Genomic DNA, 21,818 nt, shown 5'->3' with positions numbered 1-21,818 from the left:
GACCAAAATATGAATACATCTTGAGTTCAAGACCGAACGAAATGAATATGTCTTGAGTTCAAGACAAAGATGGATAAAAATTAGAAGCAAAAGGTTTATATTCAAAGAAATAAGCAACGAGACACCACAAATTGGTGAATATATATAAATATATATATATATATATATATATATATATATATATTCCCGAGTGTAGGAACGTTATATCAGAGATTTTCCCGTGGAGTTTGTCGATTGGAGGCTAGTCTCGAACTTGGAAGGTGTCTAGATTAGACCTTCTGGCACCCAACAATAATTATTCCCGAGCCCAAAAGAAAGTAGTGGAGCTGCAAAGCAGTTCACGGACCCAACAAATGTTATTGCATCAAAACCTCAAGTGTGGTTTAAAGCACTTATATGGTTCAAAATTGGCATTTTTTAATGTTTGCTAATTTATTGTTAAATTTTATGAATTGTTCTGATAAGATGCTTTAGGTGTCCATTAATGGTCAAATGCCATACACTTGAGGCAATAAATGATGCATAAAAACCATCCGTATTTATGTCAACAAAAGTAAATTTTGCATTAATGTTGCATTTGCGGTGTAAAAATTGACTTAAATCTTTTTAATTGATTAACCAATCAGAAACAAGTGACAATACTGTTATAAAAATAAAAGATATTTACCTGATTAATTACCTCAGCCCATTTCTGTGGACAATGCAAATACATTTAATTTAAAACCATTAGGAAATGCTACAATGAGCAGCTGGCTCTCAGATTAGACTATAAAATTGATTCTTTAACAACTTCAGTCTTTGCTAAGTTTTGCTAGATCTTAAGGTCTTCCGAGTTTCAGATTAGTTGAGTTTTTTTGAACAGAAGGTAGCAACATTAGCAGCAACGGCTGGAGCCTTACGAACTTCAGCACGAATGAACAAAGATTATCAACAAAGATTTTCCTAACTGCGAACAAAATTAAAGTTAGTCCATAAAACGTCCTTGAGCTAGTGGTTTGTACGAGATTATTACACAACCGTATTAGGTGAAGAACCTTGCCGCCGTTGAGCTATAGAACCAGGCTGTGTTATTTAGGATCCATTGAGATTCTTGAGCAGCCGCAACATTTTTAACTAACTCTAAGTGGTATTTTTGTTTCTAAGCACAGACACCTTAGAAATTTTGAGTAGCGTGTGATTAATCAGTGCAACGACTCGGAAAGACTAATGACACTAGAAGCCATTTACATTGCGCATGGAAATTTGGCACTCGGTTTTTGCTGGATCAATACTCGGGATGAATACAAGATTGGAGAACTAACACTTAACTATTAGTCTACATGCACACATGAGTCTTTTTCAAAAATTATATGTTCATAAAATCAAGTTTGAACTGATTGAGAAATCTTAAGAAAGGGTGCCATTCAATGAAGGAGAAAATAGTTGGTAAAAGGAATGAAAAAGCAGCAAAAAATTTGCAAAACTGGAAACAAAGTGAGAGAAAAATTTTCTTTAATTTTAATTTCAGATTATGTATATATGGAATCGTGACAACTTCACATGATAATTTTAAATCATTTTAGGTCAAAACATTCCAGTATTAATTTGTTAAAGCTTACAAACCTGATGACGCTAGCTATAGCAAAAACCTTTGTCTTAATTATTTTTTTACTGTATTTTTAGCAAATAACCAACGAACAAATTTTTTCAAAGTACCGTTTTCAATCGCAGTCCGGATATTATGGAAGGAGTGTGCAAAACAGCAGTTCATGTTTAAAACGCAACAAATTGTCAATTTATGGGATTTTCTTGTATCAGTTAACAAGGTTGTTCGGGTTTGTGAGTATATTTGGTAACCTGATTGGGATGAATTAAATGAAAACGACCATTGCTTGCAAAACAATCAATTCACCAATTTCAGACAATTCTTTTGTTAAAGCGCTCCCAATATCTTTCTTTCCTGTGTCGTGGCCAATAATTATTCCACTGAACCGTTTATTCCTGAAATTTTTTTCTGTAATTTTTTTGTATCAAAATGGAAATTTTTTTGTTCAAAAAGGCTTAAAGTTATGTATGAAATGCATTGCAGTTTCAGAAAAGCTCCTACATGATTTGACTTGGCTCTTACCAACGCGTTACCAAGTGCGTAAGTTGTCCATTTATCAAAATTTCAGAGCGTTCAGTGCATTTCATATCATTTCGGCTGTAGTTTTAATTCTTTGGTTGAATAACTGTGAAGAAACACGCACATAATGACAACAAAATGCTGTTGCTCCAGGCATTATGAGTATGCAACTATCCATATGGTGCCAAAATTTTTTTTAGTTGAAATCTATAAACGAATACTCTGCTGTAAGAGAAAAATTTTCAGCTTTTATCTATTTTTGCTTTCCGTTTGTAGTTTAAAGGCGTTGGACATGTCTCCCCGTGACAATGCTGGCATGGCCTTCTTTAGGAACCATTTTTAGTAGGAATATTTATAATGGTGTTTTTGGCGGGGAAATTGTTTTGTTGTTTTGGGGGAGAGAAAAATGTGAATTTTATGGTTCTTTTAACGGCGTTTGGTGGCTTAAAATTGAGATGCCACAAGGACCCTCTCCAATGACAACGCCGGCATGAGAATTTTTCCGTACTTTTTTCAGTAAAGCTGTACCGACATTTGTTTACACTTTTCGAAAAAATTGTTTTCCGAAGACTTTATTTTTGCGGTTGGCAAAAATATTTTTTTCTGAATTTGGCGTTGTAAGAGGCATAGAACTTTTGGATTGTAAGAGACACGGAAATTTTGTGAAATTTAACAGTCTACCCCATATTTCAGTATTTGACACAATTTCCTAAATTGCTCATCAGTTTAGGATAAGTTCTTAATGGAACACCTGGCAACAACTGTTGTCGGATCTTGACCCCGTGATGGGACAGGTATGTATAATCAAATACTCAAATTTATTAATGATCACCGGGAATAAATGAAAATGGTTGAAGGGAAAGAGTCGTTGCTTGTCTAAACACGAGCGAAAGTCTTGAGATCAAGTCTAATAATATGAGTACGTTTTGAATTCAAGACAAAAAACTGATTTCGTCTTGAGTTCACGACCACAAAAATTGAATACGTCTTGAGATCAAGACCAGTGAAAATGAATTTTTCTTGAGTACAAGTCCAAAAAAGCAAAAATCTTGAGGTCAAGACTAAAAATATGAATACGCCTTGAGTTCAAGACCGAAAAATCTAAATATGTCTTAATTTCAAGAAAAAATGGATAAAGTAGAAAGGGTTTTGTCAATAAAGCAGACAGCGAAACCCCACAAATCGGTGATTTTGTGTATTATATACCCGAGCTGTGGGAATTTATATCCGGGATCTCCACTGGAGTTTGTAAAGTAGAATTTTGTCTAAGTCGGACAGGGCAGGCCTGTACGTTAGGACTTCTGGCACTCGCAAAAATTCTGACAGAAGCCTTAAAGACTGAAGTGGAGCTGCAGAAGCAGTGCGTGCAACTAGAGAAATTGAATAGTACTAACTCCTTACTCCGTAAAGACTTTTTTCCAGCTGCATCAAAATTTATACAACCATTGTGATAAGGCCAAAGAAGATCAGGGAAGCAATGGAGAAAATGAGCGCCGAGTGTGGGGCGCAAAGAGATAATCTAAAGGTAGCGGCACCCAGAAATACCGAGCATGAGAAATCAATCACTTTACTTAAACAAAAGTTGGCCGATTCTATATTCAAAGTTGCTAAAAGGAGCAAAACCGCTGAGAGAACGGAGAAGGAGAATGATCAATTACTGTCAGAACTTAGCAAATAGAAAATCACAACCAGTACTTGGCCAACGAATGTCGAAGAAAAGATACTGTCAATGATAGACAGAAGAATTCATTGAAGAACGAGAAAGCCAAAACGAAGGCAACTGAGAAATTTTTTCGGGATTCGAATTAAACATATATGGAATGGGCATGCTACTCTGTATGAGATTTTTTGTTCAACAATTCTGCTTCTGAAGAACAAATCAAGAAACATTATCGCAAGATGAGCCTATTGACGCACCCTAATACTGGTTGGGATGAAGAGTTCTTGAAGACAAATAATCAGACATACAAAGTTCTGTCCAGTGACGCATTGCAAGAATTATAAAATTTGTTTGAGCTGTGAGAAGCCGAAACGGTTTTGAATTACGAAAACCGACATTGGAACTTGTATATAAAAAGTACAAAGTCTTTTATTTATACCTTCATGTAACAGAAGTTGCAAATAAAATTACTGGTTGATTTGGTACACTCTATCTTTATGAAGAGCTGGCTGTGTGAGTGTCACACATTTATAAAAAGATCATTTAAAAACCTTTTGCTTCAATGTCAAAGAATTAGCATCAGATTGAATTTTTGACCTGATTTATTACTTAGACAAGGTTGATAGGTGTCAAGAAACAAAATAGACATTTAATTAGACAAAACTCGGTCTTTGTGCAATATCAATAAAATTGTCAAATCAAAGTTGAACTTCGTTATTTTACCACGGTGATGGAGCCAGTTTCTCGTAATGATCAACAGAATGATTTCATTCAATCAGTGAACATCCAAATAACCAAACGAGCTAACCACTCTAAAGAAATTTTTCTTAATTTTTTAGCTTCTTCTGCATAACCTACCTAATGTTTTTATTAATTAATTCAACTTCTTCGTTTTTGATGCAGTTGCATCTCAAATAAGACTGTAAAATTGATTCTTCAACAGCGTTAGTCTTTGCTACTTTATGCTAGATCTTAAGGTCTTGCGAGTTTTAAATTAGTTGAGTTGTCTTCACAAGAAGTTAGCAATATTACGAACACGGAGATTATCACTAAGAAATTTTTAAACTTCAATCAGAATTTAAACTAGTTCTTTTAAACGTCCGAGCAACTAATGGTAGGTAGGAGATCATTAGACAACTTAAGCGAAGAACCAGGCTGGCGTATAATTCGAGAACCAGGGAGTGATATTTAAAATCCGCCAAGATTCTTGAGCAGCCGCAACAGTTTTATTGAATTCTAAATTATAATTTTGTCTAATCATAGACAAATTGGAAGACAGAAGAAGCCTCCGAGATGTTTTCTTTGTATCTTCTATAATGTGCTCCGCCACACACATAGCATGATTGTTTTTGAACGAATCTCAAATCAATGGATATTTTTTTCATCGGCTGATAAATTATGGTCACGAAACTTCTTTCTGGCCGCGGCAAAAGCTTCAAACCTAAGTATCTCCAACCTCCAACCTTAAGACAGGGATGTTAATCATGCAGGTGACCAAGCACATCATTTCAAGGAGAAAGTAACGGTTCTCCATGTGCGTCAAGAAGTACGGCGAACTCCTTCTGGACGCGGATCTGGAGTTTGTTTTGCTTGATCTGATCTGGAAACATCAAGAAAATCTTCCAAACAACAAAAGGTCGGGGTAATCCAAAGCTGGGAAGAAACAACGTAAAAACTGACAGAAGCGTTTTGTTAGGAAGGCTGATTTGTTACTTACGGAAGAGGTTGTCTGTAGTTCGCGTGAGAATCTCAAACACGACGCTGAATGTCTGCCTGATAGTGCCCCAGTGTTGGTTACGTCTAAGGGTGATGTCTAGAAACGGTGGATGAAGAAAATAACTCAGACACCTGAAAAACTTAGAAATACGACAGAACGGTGTTTCAAGAAACTTTTTCCTTGAAAAACGTATAAATAGTGCTTTGATTCCATATTTTTTGAATATACGTGATCCAAACGTTTTTCTGGGCAAGCCGCAAAAAATTTTCAGAGTAGATTATTGAAAGAGAGATGGCAAAAAAAGCAAAAAGTAACGACGAAGTCCTCTGGACAAGAGCTGATTAAAGCAGGTCCGATCTGAGAAAAAGAGTAGACAAAAAATTGTTGGTTTATTTAATCTTTTTTCCATGCAAAGAACTTCGTCACATAATGGACGCCAGCTCAGAAAAAAAATATATCATAAGCTAGAAAAACTGTCAAAACGCCAAGATAGACCGATACAGGACAATGATGGCGCAAAAAAACACCTGACAACTTCGAATTACCGGTTTTTCTTAAAGATCTTTTTTCTTAAGGGCCGAAGCAACCGGTTAAGGAGCAATATAGTGAATCCCATTTTCTCGCAGATATTGATAAAATGGTGAATAATCTGAGACCAAATGGAGTAAAGGATGAAAAGATCTTTGAGACTGAGGCACCTGCTAATGGAACGGTAAGAAACAGAGAAAAATACAGTTGGAAAGAGGTCTGTCAAAAGTGACCAAGTATCTTAAAGAACATGACCTCCGAGCAGTACCGTTTGATGAAGGTAATGGTTTTTGCGTAATGAAAATTCAACTAACCAAAAAAACTCGGCCAAGTTCCTGATTGTCATCAGTTTTCACGGGTAGATGCAAGTGATGACATCAGAAATACTGATAATGAAAAAAAGGACTTCATAGGCGAGAAAACTTATCAGAAGATGAGGTCAACTGGCACAGAACCCGCCAGACTTTATGGTCTGGCTAAAGTGCAAAAGAATGATTTGTGCCCTGTTCTGTCAATACCAGGAAGTCCGTGCCACAAATTGAATAAATATTTAACGCCGCTCTTTGAACGAGTGCCTGGGGCAAATATCGAAATCTCCAGTTTACAAGCGAGAAAAAATTGAAAATATTGAACTTGAGGAAAACGAACAAAATAAATTCATTGATGTAAAACGTTTGTATACAAATGTATCAGTTTCTGAGGCCTCTGAAATAGCTTTGCGATCTTTTTATTCAAGTGACAACGCTCCTGACATCGAACGTTCCAACTTCAAAATCTTACTGAAACTGGCAGTCACCAATGTTCATTCCAAAAGTAACGATAGCTTATATTGTCACAAAGACGGCCTGGCAATGGGGGCATACCTAGCAGTGGTTTCAGCTAATATTTGGATGAAGTCTTCCGAAGCTAATTGAGTGTCGAGAGTCAAACATCCGAGTGTAAGAATTAAAATTAGCAAAAAATGTCTACATTGCCATAAAATTTTGCTTGGAACAACAAAGATGTCGCGTGTGAAAAATGCGAGAACTGGCACCATATCAAATGCCAAAATAAAGACAAAGAGTATTACATAAAATTGCGGGATGTCATTTGTATACGTGTGAGCTGCAAAAATATGGCAGTAGATGACTATGGCAGGAAACGGAAACTTTTTGAAAGATAAGTAGATTACAATATTGGTACTGTGAAAGACAACCCCAATAAACTGCTTCAACCCTTCAACAATTTGCATCTAAATTTAGAATTCACTGTTGAAACTTTAAAGAACATAACCTCCGAGCAGTACCGTTTGATGAAGGTCATGGTTTTTGCGTAATGAAAGTTCGACTAACCAAAAAAACTCGGCCAAGTTCCTGATTGTCATCAGTTTTCACGAGTAGATGCAAGTGATGACATCATCAGAAACACTGAAAAAGATTTTAAGAGCACTTTATTGAAAATGAAAAAACAGGACTTCATAGGCGAGAAAACTTATCAGAAGTTGAGGTCAACTGGCACAGAACCCGCCAGACTTTATGGTCTGGCTAAAGTGCAAAAGAATGATTTGTGCCCTGTTCTGTCAATACCAGGAAGTCCGTGCCACAACTCTAATAAATATTTAACGCCGCTCTTTGAACGAGTGCCTGGGGCAAATATCGAAACCTCCAGTTTACAAGCGAGAAAAAATTGAAAATATTGAACTTGAGGAAAACGAACAAAATAAATTCATTGATGTAATAAGTTTGTATACAAATGTATCAGTTTCTGAGGCCTCTGAAATAGCTTTGCGATCTTTTTATTCAAGTGACAACGCTCCTGACATCGAACGTTCCAACTTCAAAATCTTACTGAAACTGGCAGTCACCAATGTTCATTCCAAAAGTAACGATAGCTTATATTGTCACAAAGACGGCCTGGCAATGGGGGCATACCTAGCAGTGGTTTCAGCTAATATTTAGATGAAGTCTTCCGAAGCTAATTGAGTGTCGAGAGTCAAACATCCGAGTGTAAGAATTAAAATTAGCAAAAAATGTCTACATTGCCATAAAATTTTGCTTGGAACAACAAAGATGTCGCGTGTGAAAAATGCGAGAACTGGCACCATATCAAATGCCAAAATAAAGACAAAGAGTATTACATAAAATTGCGGGATGTCATTTGTATACGTGTGAGCTGCAAAAATATGGCAGTAGATGACTATGGCAGGAAACGGAAACTTTTTGAAAGATAAGTAGATTACAATATTGGTACTGTGAAAGACAACCCCAATAAACTGCTTCAACCCTTCAACAATTTGCATCTAAATTTAGAATTCACTGTTGAAACTTTAAAGAACATAACCTCCGAGCAGTACCGTTTGATGAAGGTCATGGTTTTTGCGTAATGAAAATTCGACTAACCAAAAAAACTCGGCCAAGTTCCTGATTGTCATCAGTTTTCACGAGTAGATGCAAGTGATGACATCATCAGAAACACTGAAAAAGATTTTAAGAGCACTTTATTGAAAATGAAAAAACAGGACTTCATAGGCGAGAAAACTTATCAGAAGTTGTGGTCAACTGGCACAGAACCCGCCAGACTTTATGGTCTGGCTAAAGTGCAAAAGAATGATTTGTGCCCTGTTCTGTCAATACCAGGAAGTCCGTGCCACAAATTGAATAAATATTTAACGCCGCTCTTTGAACGAGTGCCTGGGGCAAATATCGAAACTTCCAGTTTAGAAGCGAGAAAAAATTGAAAGTATTGAACTTGAGGAAAACGAACAAAACAAATTCATTGATGTAATAAGTTTGTATACAAATGTATCAGTTTCTGAGGCCTCTGAAATAGCTTTGCGATCTTTTTATTCAAGTGACAACGCTCCTGACATCGAACGTTCCAACTTCAAAATCTTACTGAAACTGGCAGTCACCAATGTTCATTCCAAAAGTAACGATAGCTTATATTGTCACAAAGACGGCCTGGCAATGGGGGCATACCTAGCAGTGGTTTCAACTAATATTTGGATCAAGTCTTCCGAAGCTAATTGAGTGTCGAGAGTCAAACATCCTAGTGTAAGAATTAAAATTAGCAAAAAATGTCTACATTGCCATAAAATTTTGCTTGGAACAACAAAGATGTCGCGTGTGAAAAATGCGAGAACTGGCACCATATCAAATGCCAAAATAAAGACAAAGAGTATTACATAAAATTGCGGGATGTCATTTGTATACGTGTGAGCTGCAAAAATATGGCAGTAGATGACTATGGCAGGAAACGGAAACTTTTTGAAAGCTAAATAGATTACAATATTGGTACGGTGAAAGACAACCCCAATAAATTGCTTCAACCCTTCAACAATTTGCATCTAAACTTAGAATTCACTGTTGAAGATTTAAATGATAAGCGCGACATAGCGTTTTTGGCTATTGCAGTGCACGACAATGAACAAAGATCAAAAACTTGTAAATGGTAGCAAAAACCAATAGACACTGGTACTAGCCTAAGTTTTGCACCGTTTCAACACCAGGACAGCATTATTTAATGGACAATCCTTTGGTTAGTGCGCTGCATGCGTAATTGGATAAACTTTGACAAAGATTTAAAAGTGAATGAAAATAATTGGCTAAAAAGTCAATATCCGGCGAGTTGGTCTTCAAAAGTAAAAAATGAAACGTAGAAGAAGAAGAAGATACTTTATTGTTCAGCACTGTAATTTTTGAAAAGGGACGCTTTCAATGCTAAAGTGTACAATAAAAAAAGTAAATCACAACAAAGTTACGTTAAGTAAAAATTTGTTGCCAAATTCCGCAGTGAGATCTTAAAGATTAATTTAGTCGAAACTCGCGCACGAGAGACACTCAGGGTTATTCATGCTATCATGAGTTTGATCTTTGTAGTGCCTCACTAATGATTTTTTGAAGACACTATTGCTTGTTTTGAAGTCTCTGGATTGATTGGGTTGTGAATTCCAGTTTTTTGACGTAGCATGGAAAAAAGACTTGTCTAGAAAAGAAAATGATTTCTGGTCACGTAAAATTTTTTTTGAATACGTTCACTATTGGTGCATTTTGCAGTTGGTGTAATCAGTGTCGTATTGAATGTATTTTTTTCTCGCCTGATTTGTTTTTTCTGAGATAAAAAATAGAAAATTGATCAATTCTATCCCAATCACCTTTTTTCTTATATCTTAAGCACCGGGAATATTTGCAATTTGAGCGCAAGAACACTTTTTAAGACCCAGTTGAGCTGATTTTCTAGAGAAGTCATCATAGATTTTCTAATGTGCTGAATAAATAAAGCGGAATAACTGATGTGACAAAACATTTTAAGGAAGTAACATTTCTAAGCTTGATGTAGGGAGATTAGTTCCAATTGACTCTATAGTTTTCATCCCCTGAGCCATCTTCTTTTTGCGTTTGTTTAGCATGATTAATGGAACTGAGACTGCTTTCAATTGCTAGTCCTAAATGTTTACATTCATTAGATTTTTTGATTACTTTGTTATCTACTAATATTGTGTCCTGGGTTTCTTTGATCAATTTGTTTGCTGAAGAAAGCGAATTCTTTTTTTTGGCGAATTCAAGTTTAATTGATGTACCCTGAAGTAGTTTGCTAAATTATGTATGTTTGATTCCAGGATTTTTTTCTATCTTTTCATCCTTGTCAGAAGCAAAAACTAGGCAATCATTAGCACACTGCATCATTAGAATCAATAGCTCTACAAAGATCGTTTACATTTAATTTGAACAGAAATAACGTTACAAGAAATATTAAAACAACCAAAGAAACTGAACAGAAATAAATTTCAACAGAAAAAACGTTTCAAAAAATTTTAACAACCAAAGAAACAGCCTGTAGCACAAAACACCTGAAATGAATCCTTAAGGAGAAAGAACAATGAAATACCATCGTTATTTCTGCAATACAGAGGTAACCTTAGCCTGAGGCTTAAGGAAAAACTAAATACTGTTGCAGAAAAAAGTGACCTTCACAACCCGCAAGCTCAGGACATGCTTACGAACATTGAAATCGGGGTATGAAAAGCATCTGAAGTGTCATGTGATGTACCAGATAACTTGTAGTGGATTTATTTCCACCTATGTTGGGCAGAACTGCAGACATATCGCCACAAGGATTTCGGAGTATCAAAAACACTCCGCAGTTGGACAACATGTGAATGGCTCTTCGCGAGATTTTGAGTGGCGTGTCATTGATCATTGCAACGACTCGCAAAAACTAATGACAGTGGAGTTACGCAGCGAAATTATGCAATCGGCTTTTGCTGGATGAATACTCGCGATGAATACAAGAGCAGAGAGCTAATACTCAATTATTAGTCTTTATGAACACATGAGGCTTTCTTCAAAATTTACATGTTGATGAAATCGAATTTGAGTTGATTGCGAAATCTTAACAGAGTTACATTCAAAGAAATGAAATAAAATAGTAAAAGGAATGAAAAGCAGCAAAAAACTTGCAAAACTGGAAACAAATTGAGGGAAAAAACTTCTTTAATTTAAATTTTGTTTTAATTAATTATTATTGATTTAGTCTTTTTAGCAAATAACCTACGACAAAGTTTTTCAGAGTACCGTCTTCAATCGCAACCCGGATATTATGGAAGGAGTGTGCAAAACAGCAGTTCATGTTCAAAACGCAACGAATTGTCAATTCATGGGGTTTTCTTGTATCAGTTAACAAGGTTGGTCGGGTTTGTGAGTATATTTGGTAACCTGATTGGGATTAATTAAATGAAAACGACCATTGCTTGCAACCTACTCAATTCACCAATTTCACACTTTTGTTAAAGGGGCCCCAAATCTTGCTCTCCTGTGTCGTGACCAATAATTATTCCACTGAACCGTTGATTCTTGAACTTTTTCGAATCATTTTTTTGTATCAGAATAGATTTTTTTGTTCAAAATGGGTTAAAGTTATGTATGAAATGCATTGCGTTTTCAGAGCAGCTCTTACTTTATTTAACTTGTTTTAACATGATTTAACTTGTTGCTGTTTCCAACGTGTTAAGGAGTGCGTAAATTGTGCATTTCATAAAATAAGGTTATAAAAATGAAATCAAATTAGTGGTAATAATCTAGTTGCATTCTAGATAAAGATTTGGTGTCGAATTTTATCAAAATTTCACAGCGTTCAGTGCATTTCAGATCATTGCGGCTGTAGTTTTAATTCTTTGGAGGAATAACTTTGAAGAAACACGCATATAATGACAACAAAATGCTGTTGCTCCAGGCATTGTGAGTATTCAACTATCCATGTGGTGCAGAAAATTTTTTTAGTTGAAATCTATAAACGAACACTCTGCTGTAAGAGGAAAATTTTCAAATTTTATTAATTTTGCTTTCTGTTAATGTTTTAAAGGCGTCGGACCTGACTCCCCGTCACAATGATGGCATGGCCTATTCTAGGAACCATTTTTAGAGAAATGTTTATAATGGTGTTTTTGGCGGGGAGATTGTTTTGGGGGAGAAAAAGATGTGAATTTTATTGTTCTAAAGAACTAAAAAGTCAATGTAACCTATCCTGTTGCAATACTGAGGTAATGGTAGGAAAAATAGTGAACATTTGGTCTGTTTTTGTTCCAATGTAAGAAATCTTATGGTTTTGCGAGTCTGAGACCGCGCAGGTTGTTTTAATTTACTGCTTTTTCGCACACATGATTAAGTTAAGGGGGAAGTGATTAAGTTGAAAACTCATCAAATTTAAAGCTTCGCGAGAAGTTTCACTCAAAATTTTGAATTGAGAACAGTGCTTGAGACTGAATTATGCAAAAAATAATGTGAAAATTGAATGAAAAATTTGGGTTAAAATTTGAAAATTTGCAACAATGTGATTTTATGTGCTCAGTGCTGTGTAGCAAATTGTGTGTTATGGGGGTTAACGAGCAGCAACGATTACAGAAATTTGAATCGACTGTTTTCGGTGTATTTCTGGAATGCTTTTGTGTCAAACGTGACTAAAACTGATTATTACAAAAATGAAAAATTTGGCGGTTTTTAACGATAGAAAGTTAAATGACGTTTTTGGATCAAAAGTTTGATTTTTTCTGTAGTTTTTTAATTTTCGTGGTTTTTCTAATAAAAAATTTAAAAATTGTGCAAAAGTTGTTTTTTATGGTTAGAATATGGAACAAACTAGTTGTTCCTTGTCAAAAAAGTGTTTTAAGGGAATGTTTTGTCAGGTAGCAGTTTGATAAAACAAACATTAATGAGTGATGGGTTGTTTATTGTATTCTATTTTGTCAATCTTTTTGTTACCTTGGCGAGTCCTTTAAGGTAGATGCTTGTCTTAACAGTTTTTATTGTAAAATCTCGTTTTGATTTGTCTGGCAGCAATAGTTGAAACCTTGTTAGTTGAACCTCGAATACCCAGAAGGAATATTAACAACAAAAAAGCATGTTTTTGACGTTTTAATTGATATCTAGAACGATTTCGGTTCTATAGAGATCTTTTTGAACCATTCACGTACCATTTCAATGCAGAGTAAAAGAAAACTAACTTCGGGCACCCAAAAAAGTTGTCGAAGTTTGAGTTTGATTTTTTTCCGCATATCTGTGTCATGCACAAAAGAAATCAAGTATCGAAAGCGATCCCAATTTATTTTTATCGTTTTTCGTCCAGTTTTTTAATACAATTGACAGTTAGCTGCATTTTTCAGTTTCATTTACAGATTCTCGTGCAGGTTGCCTTCAACGGAAACCAAATAATGATTGAATTTTGAAGAGTTAATATTGAATTTTACCAAAAAGTTGCTTGCTCTAAAAAACGAATTGCTGGTGCCCCAGTGAAAACATACAAAACATCAGGAACGTATATTTTTTAGGGCTCTTTAAAAAAGGCTCCTAGGAATTTCGTTTCAGTCAAGCGTCTCCAGGAACTACAATAAAAAGTAACTGACGGCACGGTATTGCTTGCGCAAGTGATCTAGAAAGAGACACTCAGTTATGAAGAAAAAACTGCAGAATATTTTTGACACATAAATAAAAATAAGTCAAGGGAATGTGACACAAAGTTTAATTATGAAAATGGCGGAAACAATTTTTGAGAGAACACTAATATCTTTTCGTCAGGTCGCCATTTTTATTTATTAAGTCAGTATCGGCCTAATTTGACAAACCAGTAACAGGAAACTTTGAGTATAGCTTGCATGTAAACAATAATTATTGTAAAATGCCTTGATTTCTTTATCATGTTATTGCCTCCAACAATCCTTTTCCTGATACTGGAAGTCTACACCTTCGAAAGCGTTCAGCATACCGTGTCTCTTCACTTGTTCAAGCCAATCTGTTAAAACTAACAACACAAAGAAAATCGAAGTGTTGAACTACAACCAGCAAACTAATTGAACAGTGAGAACTCTAAGCAAAAACTACCTAACATTTTTTCTGTTTTCTACAAAAAGCGGACAAACAAACTGATTTTTTGCCTCTTCGTACGACTGATAGCTTTTTGTAGTATTGAAGTTGGTGGTCTTTACGGTGAGCTCTCATTTTAATGTATTAAATAGTGACTCCGGATATCTGCCTCTCGACAAAAATTGTGTTTTATCAATTTCGATTTGGAATCGAAATTTTTTCAAATAATTACTGTGCTCCTTGTTGTCTCTGATGATGGAAATCAGCAAAAAACGATTAGAAAAGTTACATCATTTGCTTATCAGTCTTTTCATTTACCATCATTATCATTTCTATTCAACATAAATGGACACTAGTAAACTAGTTTTTAATTAACTAAACTTCACAAGCGCTTCATGAGCAGAACAAAGGCTTCTTAAGTTTTTGAGTTATGTTTTTGGTTCGGCCAAAGTGTGGATTTTTAGTTCTTTTTCTTTGTAAATTTGTACGAACCAGCACTAAATTAGTTGGTGGTTTTGTATATAGGAGCAATTTGGTTGTGGATTAATGAAATCATGAGAAGCCTCTTGTGTTGAAGTTAAGTCTAAAGCTAAATGAAACGATTAACCAACTCACGTTTGTTAGGAAATTCCAGCGTTTCCAGAGTATTAAAGTAAATGCGTTAGTTAAAAACCGATAGTTGTCGAAACCGGAGAGCAAACAAATAGATTGACAATTTCTATATTCGACAGTTTGTCGAAAATTAAATTTCCAGTAGTGAAAAAGATTAGGCGATTATTTCCGAGGTATACTTCATTTGTTGCCATTGCTCTTATACGTTGTACCGGATCTATCAAGAAAATGTCCGCATGGCGCCAACTTTAGTTTCAGTTGTAGCAAAAAAATGTTTGTGGCTAAATCTTTTTAGCAGTACCCCAGTGTTTTCAGCAGGGATTTCCAAATTGCTATATATGTCCTTATTCGTTCTCTAGGATGTCTTCTTACTGACTCCATAAAGACCCAGTCGTTTTTGTTTGGTAGCTTATGCTGACTGCTGTTCACGGTTTGTGATCGGTTTTTAATAGCCGCCCTCATCTTCTCAGCCGGCTATTATAGCGCTCCTATTTTTTTTTACTTCGTCGAATAAAAACATGTTTCGCTTTACCTCATTTTGCCACCTTTTCAACATTTTGCGTGAAATCTTTTTGACTTCTCTAGGCTAGTTTCTCTCTTCTCTCATTCTGCTAAAAGTGATTTTGAACATCAGTTGCTCAGCAAAGCAATTCAAAATGAACAGAGTTAGTACAAAAATGGATGTCAGAAATAGAAACGGGATAAACCCATAAAGACCAATTTTAGATGCCCGCTATTTGAACGTCGTTCCTATAAGTCTTAGTTACCATCTCTAATGCTTATTGGTATTGATAGTAGCCCCTGTAGCCTCTCTCTAAGAAACAGAAGTACGTTATGTTCAACTACGAAATGCCATCAAAATAAATCGGACTTAGAAAAATGTTTTTGTACAAAAAATTTTTTTTTTCAATGTCTTCTGTTATTTCAATCCCAATCATGCTTATTGGAATCAACGGCGGCTATTTTCCGGCGATCTGCCGGGTATATTTGTTATATATCGTTTCACATCTGTTGGGTATTCCGATAATTTTTCGCTAGCTTTACAAGTTCGTTGGCTAAAAAGCTGAGTTCTTCGGTGATCACTTCTGGTTCTCCAGTAGAGGGCAAGAAGCCTTCTACTTTTCAGCAGAGATTTCCGAATTGCTGTAGATGTACGTCTTCGTTTTCTAGGTGATATTAGGAACAATATATCGCATTGGATCTTCGCCCGTCTAAGTTAGGAAGCAACGGGGCTTTGGTTATTATACCTATTGAGTCAATACTGGTACCGGCGGTTTGTTATGATTCTTTCGTAGCTCAAATAATCTGAAAACAGACAGTTTGCATACGGGAACTATTTAATAAGTTTTTTAATAGCCGCCCTCATCTTCTCAGCCGGCTATTATAGCGCTCCTATTTTTTTTCTACTTCGTCGAACTTTTTTTCGCTTTACCCATTTTGCCGCTTTTTCGACATTTTGCGTGAACTTTTTTTTTGACTTCTCTAGGCTAGTTTCACTCTTCTGTCACTCTGCTCAAAGTCCTTTTAAACAGCAGCTGCTCAGCAAAGCAATTCAAAATGAAGAGAGTCAGTCTAAAAAATCAAAGTCAGAAATAGAAACGGGATAAACCCATAAAGCCCATTTTTAGATGCCCGGTACTTGAACTTTGTTGTCATAAGTTTTGGTTACTATCTATAGTGCTTATTGGTATTGATACTAGACCCTGTAGCCTCTCTCTGAGAGACAGGAGTTTGTTCAATTACGAAACGACATCAAAATAAATCGCACTTAAAATCATTTTTTTTTTTGATATTTTCTTTTCTTTCAATCCCAATAAAGTTTATGGGTATCAACGGCGGCTATTTTCCGGCAATCTGCCGGGTATGTTAATTAGTTCTTACGGGAATTATTTAATTATACCCACGAAGTAATAATGATGATAATACATAAACATAATTTGAACTTGTGATATCGCTGCTTGAGTTTTTGGTCATCTCAGCGATGGATTATTCAATCATGATTCAGTTAGATAATGAGACTTTACATAATTTTTCCCCAGCGTAACGCATTCTAATCGCGCTAGCAGTAGTTGAACAGCAGAGAATTTCGCTAGCAGAATTCCACTCAGTTTAGATGGTTTTTTGTTTCTATTGCTTGAAATGTTTACTATCCCAAATTTGCATGAGCTGCATGATTTGTTCTCATTGGCCTTTGTGTGCAGATCTGCGAAATATATTTTAAAACTGAACCGCGTAAGCCTTTTAGCAAATATGCAATAGAGTTTCATATGGTTCTGAAGTTTCCTCACTTTGTTTCGTGAAAAACTTTTGGTCTTATTTCAATGGACTGTTTTTCGCGTAGAATTTATTTTTCGCCTGTTTTTGTTTACGGTTCTGGTACAGTAAATTTTTGTAGGAATTCTTGTTCGTGAGGCTAGCGTTATAAACCCTCAAATAAAAGTGGCGCAATCTTCTGGGATCTGGTCGGAACACTCTAAGTATTGCATTCAAAATTAAAATGCTGTCGATGTCCTATTCTCTTTTCCCTCTCTTGGTCTGTTGTTAATACAGGTCTATGTTGAAGCAAATTTTTGTCTCTGTCTATTGATTTTGATAATCCTGCTTCGTCTGCGAATATCCCCTTTGGCAAAGTTAGTGTATTCGCATTTCTTATGCTTTCACCTCAAGTGATGCGCAGATCCGTTGCGCCTGTAAAAGATTGACTGTAGTTTTTATTTCTGTATGGAGCACAAGTGGATCAAATTTCAAACCACCGCTATGTTAGCAAGTGTAATTTTGAAGGATGGATAACTTAAGGGTCTCTACTAACCATTTCTTTAAGCTAGTTTGTTATTACCTATTAATAGTAAAATGAGGTGTAGTAAAATAGAAATAGATTGTATATACATTCGTATCAAAGCCTAATTTTCAGTATTTTATAGAAAATTGTTCCTGTAGCGCTTGGTTCACAATACAATCAGTCGGGAAGCCATTCTGTTAATCTTCACGGAACGTATCTATAAGTGCATAATTCGTGACGTGTAATTTTGTCTGACGTAATATGGGGGACTTGACGACTGTTGCCTTAGGGAAAAGTTCCTAGATGTATAATTTTCATGGCACTACTTGCTTTGTTACCGATGACCTTTCAAAAAGCTGCGCTCCCAGTCTTGCAATACATGTACCTGTCCGTAGTGTGTCTGATAGATTGCTACTTTGTATGCTAAATATATCTCTGCTTACTGAATAAGTCTACCCCCTTTTCCTCCCGCTCCGTAGTCATGGTAAACAATTTTTCCCACCAAATGCTGCATTAAAATATTACACTTAGTTCTGCCTTATATAGTGAATAACAGGTAGGCTGAAATCGGTTCAATTTTTGGATTGGTTTGTTCAATACATTAGCCCATTTAAACCACTAATCTGCAGCATTATTACTGCTATTTTTGAAGCCCCCTGTGATTATTCGCTCCACTTTGAGTTTACGATTTTGGTGCTTGGCGTATTCTCCTGTAATCGATCCATTTATTGCTCAGATGTGTAATGTTGTCCCCGTGTGAAGATGTAACAGGCATCGAGAGCGAGACAGGGGACAGCTCAGTTACAATTGCAACAAAGATGCTGCATGCAGCAAACTCTTCTGAGTGTGTATCCGAGTCTGATAGTGGTGTGAATTTGAATCAGTCAAGTTCCTCAAGCAACGTTATGTCTTCTCCGTCTAACAAGGAAGAAACTGGCAAACAGGATGACTCTGCTGTATCCAATTCTCCATGTTCAGAACTGGAAAGTGAGGACTGTGATAATGATGATTCATGCGAACCGGAGGAAGAATCGTGCCCTCAAGAGGATATTGCGATGAACTCAAGTACCAAAGAAAATGTGAAAGCTCCTAATTATGGAAATGTGGACGAAGGTGGCGAAGACAGTGACACTCCAGTTGATGACCCATTTTCGGCGCTAGGTCTACCTCCAGGGTGGAGGCGTATGACGGGGGATACGGGCGTGTATTACTGGCATGTGGAGTCCGGTGAAATATCCAGACAAATTCCAGAGTTCCATCATTCCATGTCGCACCCGGAGAAGGCCACCAAAAGGTACTCCACATCCGTCATTCTTTCCCCAGAAGTTGAGTCAATGAACCTACCAGAGTCACAGAGCGAAGGTTTGCTAATTGTGGACGATGAGTCACTGTCCCTGAGTCACTCCTCGAGTCAGGAACTCTCGAAGCTTGTCGAGTCTCTTGAAATGAATCAGAAGAACGATACTCAGAGTTTAGTTTTTCCTGTGTTTGGCTTAGGAAGCTGCACACTCAATCGCGAAGACCTAAAGCAGGACAATTCTATTGCAATCAGTTCCGCAATTCGCTATATTTGTCAAGACAGTGAAGATGGTTCCGACAAGTTTTCAGGACGGGACTTTCTGCTCGTGTTAGAAAATGAAGCGCTTCAAGTTTGCGACTACTTAGACAATTGTGTGCTACTAAACGTTCCAGTTGCTCAGATCAGACTGTGGGGCGTGGGTAAGGATTCGGGTCACGATTTTGCATTTGTTGCAAAAGAGAGGTCCTCGGGTCTGCACTACTGCTATGCATTCCGAAGCGACAGATCTGCTAAAGCTATCTCAGCGGCGCTGCAAAAGCTATGCGACAAAATTGTTGCCGAAAGGGCTGCCAAAAGAAGGTCACTACCAGCTAATCCATTTCTACAACCGTCATTTGAGAACCGATTTTGGAATGACAGCGAACCAGCGCCAGTGAATACAAACACAGAAGAGCCGGGAAGTAATAATTTTGCGACACCCCTGGATAAATTATCCCAGAAGACACAGCTGAATTTGGAGGAATGCGAGCGTTATAACGTCTACTATATTGGCTCCATGCCATCGGAAAAGCCAAGTGGTATCAGTTCCATAAACGAGGCTATTGCAGATTTGAGAGATATCGGAGAGGAAGAATATACAGCTGCTATAGTGCACGTGTCGCCCGCAAGTATTTTGATCACGAATGAGGAAAATGGATCCTTGATTACAGAAAGTAGAGTACGGTTAGCGTCATATTTGAGCAATTAGTTAATTTTCAGTGTTCAAAAATTAGAATCCAAAACATCCCCCAGCTCTTTTTCAGCTGTTGTTAGTGCAGAATCCGAGTTTTTGGATTTATTGCAGCTTGGTCTTTGATCGTGAGCCAAATTGGTGATAATAAGACGACCACAAGAGACTTTGTGCACTGAATGCGTACAATCTAAGCTTTCTGATTGTTGCTCTGGCTTTGTATTGATAGTTGGTACTTAACACTTTGACCTTCATTCTGTTTCTGTTCTGACTTTAGTGTTTTGACCTATTGTCTTGATATTTTGAAAGTAGTTTGAAACTGTAATTTTTAGCCTTATTGATTTTCCCAGGACTCAGCTGTGACTAAAATTAGTCGAGAAACTGACTTGTTTGTTTCTGGGATTCTCTAATGCTTTTGTCTTCTGTTTAAAAGTTAATTTGTTTGTCGGGTTGGCGGTAAGTATAAGTCTTGGGAAATAGCTTGATGTTTTCCATCCTTTTTAATTAGCTGCAAAGCGATAGCTGAGGCAATTATTGGCCTTCTCTTGGTTTTTTTTGTATTGGGTTTCTTAATGTTTTTTTTAACCGGAAGTACCATTCGTTTTGACGGCGTTTTGACCTAAAAGCGAAATTGAATAAAGTTGCCGTGTGAACTAATTTTTTCTGAGCGAGATAGGTTTTGAAAGAAAAAACGAGAAAGTCATTCACTGAACGCAGCGCATGATCAAAAAACTTATCTCGCTCAGAAAAAATTAGTTCACACGGCAATTTTATTCACTTTCGCTTTTAGGTCAAGTGTTTTTCGCAGAATGGCACATATAGATAACGGTTTTTAGCCGTTTTTCGTCTAATTGGCCGTTTTTTGGCTGGTAATTTGTCGTTTTTGTGGAAATAATTTTCATTCGAGCTCACATTGAAATGTAACCCTCATAAATCAGTGCCAGTATATCGATTGCAGAGCCTAATCGATTGCAGAGCCAGTGCTTTGCAGAGCCTAATAATGCGTTTAAAGTTCAAAATTAGCACATATTTCCCGATTTTTTAGGTTAATTTTCGTCTTTTTTCCATTAATTTTTGGATCATTCAGCCGTTTTTTAAATCAGAAATCAGTTCTTATGGCAACTGCCCATTGACAATTCATATACTGAATGCTTCTTTCTACCGCGAGGTAAAGTTCTGAACATGATAATCCGTTTCATATTCTTGTTTTTTGTATTTTGGTCTTTTATAATAGAAACAGTTTTTGCATCATCAGGGATTTTAATTTCGTTTTATTAATAATTCGTTTTTTTAGCGTTAAGTTTTTGAAATACAGTTAATTTTTTTTCATAAATGCAGTTTAAAAATTTGTTGACATTTTGTTTGCAAAGTATTTCAACGTTTCATTTCTTTGATTTTTCTGTTTTCCTGTATAGGAGGATAGTTCTTGGTTTTTTCTAAGTCTAGAATGCTAAATTTTGAATTGTATTTGTTTTTCTTCGTTTTTTCTTTTAAATTTCATTTTCAGTTCTCAAGAAGTAGTCCTGTTTCTGTGTTTCCAACATAGTGTCTGTAATCTGTACATTCTATCGTCTGTCGTTCTAGCTTCCCCTGACACCTACGCAGTACAAAATTTGCTGGAAATCTTTTTGCAAAGTTTTGACTGATAACTGCTTTTTGCAATTTTTGAAGGGCTTGGCTATTGTTTTTTTGCTCTTTAGTATTATTATTTCGCTTTTGTTTTTCATGAATTTAGTCTTGAAATAGCCTAAATTCATTTTGCCTATCACATCTCTAACATGGAAGAAGAGTATCTTATTTTTGTCCTAATTGCCATGATTTGAAAACTAAATGTGG

The 21,818-nt window shown here is 36.3% G+C and overlaps 3 protein-coding genes across 6 annotated transcripts in view; 2 read left to right on the top strand and 1 right to left on the bottom strand.

Annotated features, from left to right (window-relative positions):
• The window catches only part of LOC142337648 (uncharacterized), a 422,288-nt gene extending 405,986 nt beyond the window's left edge, over positions 1–16,302 (bottom strand). For all 3 annotated transcript variants that reach the window (XM_075387040.1, XM_075387058.1, XM_075387067.1), the window contains exon 1: positions 16,290–16,302. The gene's annotated coding sequence lies outside the window, so the exon portion shown is untranslated. The remainder of the gene's footprint in view (positions 1–16,289) is intronic.
• The window catches only part of LOC142337663 (uncharacterized), a 454,746-nt gene that overhangs the window by 111,954 nt on the left and 320,974 nt on the right, over positions 1–21,818 (top strand). The gene's annotated exons all lie outside the window — the stretch shown is intronic.
• LOC142337681 (amyloid beta precursor protein binding family B member 2-like) overlaps positions 10,805–21,818 on the top strand; it is a 55,161-nt gene continuing 44,147 nt past the window's right edge. The window contains exons 1-2 of one of the 2 annotated variants that reach the window (XM_075387130.1): positions 10,805–11,671; positions 18,470–19,975. In XM_075387130.1, coding sequence (XP_075243245.1) covers positions 18,477–19,975 — 1,499 coding nt within the window. In that variant the 5' untranslated portion in view covers positions 10,805–11,671; positions 18,470–18,476. Of the gene's footprint in view, positions 11,672–11,963; positions 12,225–18,469; positions 19,976–21,818 lie in introns of those variants that run through there. The other variant, XM_075387121.1, reaches the window with a different exon arrangement.

Source organism: Convolutriloba macropyga, chromosome 1, assembly GCF_964194025.1.
Source record: "Convolutriloba macropyga chromosome 1, txConMacr16.3, whole genome shotgun sequence".
Taxonomy (NCBI): domain Eukaryota; kingdom Metazoa; phylum Xenacoelomorpha; order Acoela; family Convolutidae; genus Convolutriloba; species Convolutriloba macropyga.
Note: the sequence above shows the minus strand (reverse complement) of the source record. Positions and strands in the feature narration are given on the sequence as shown.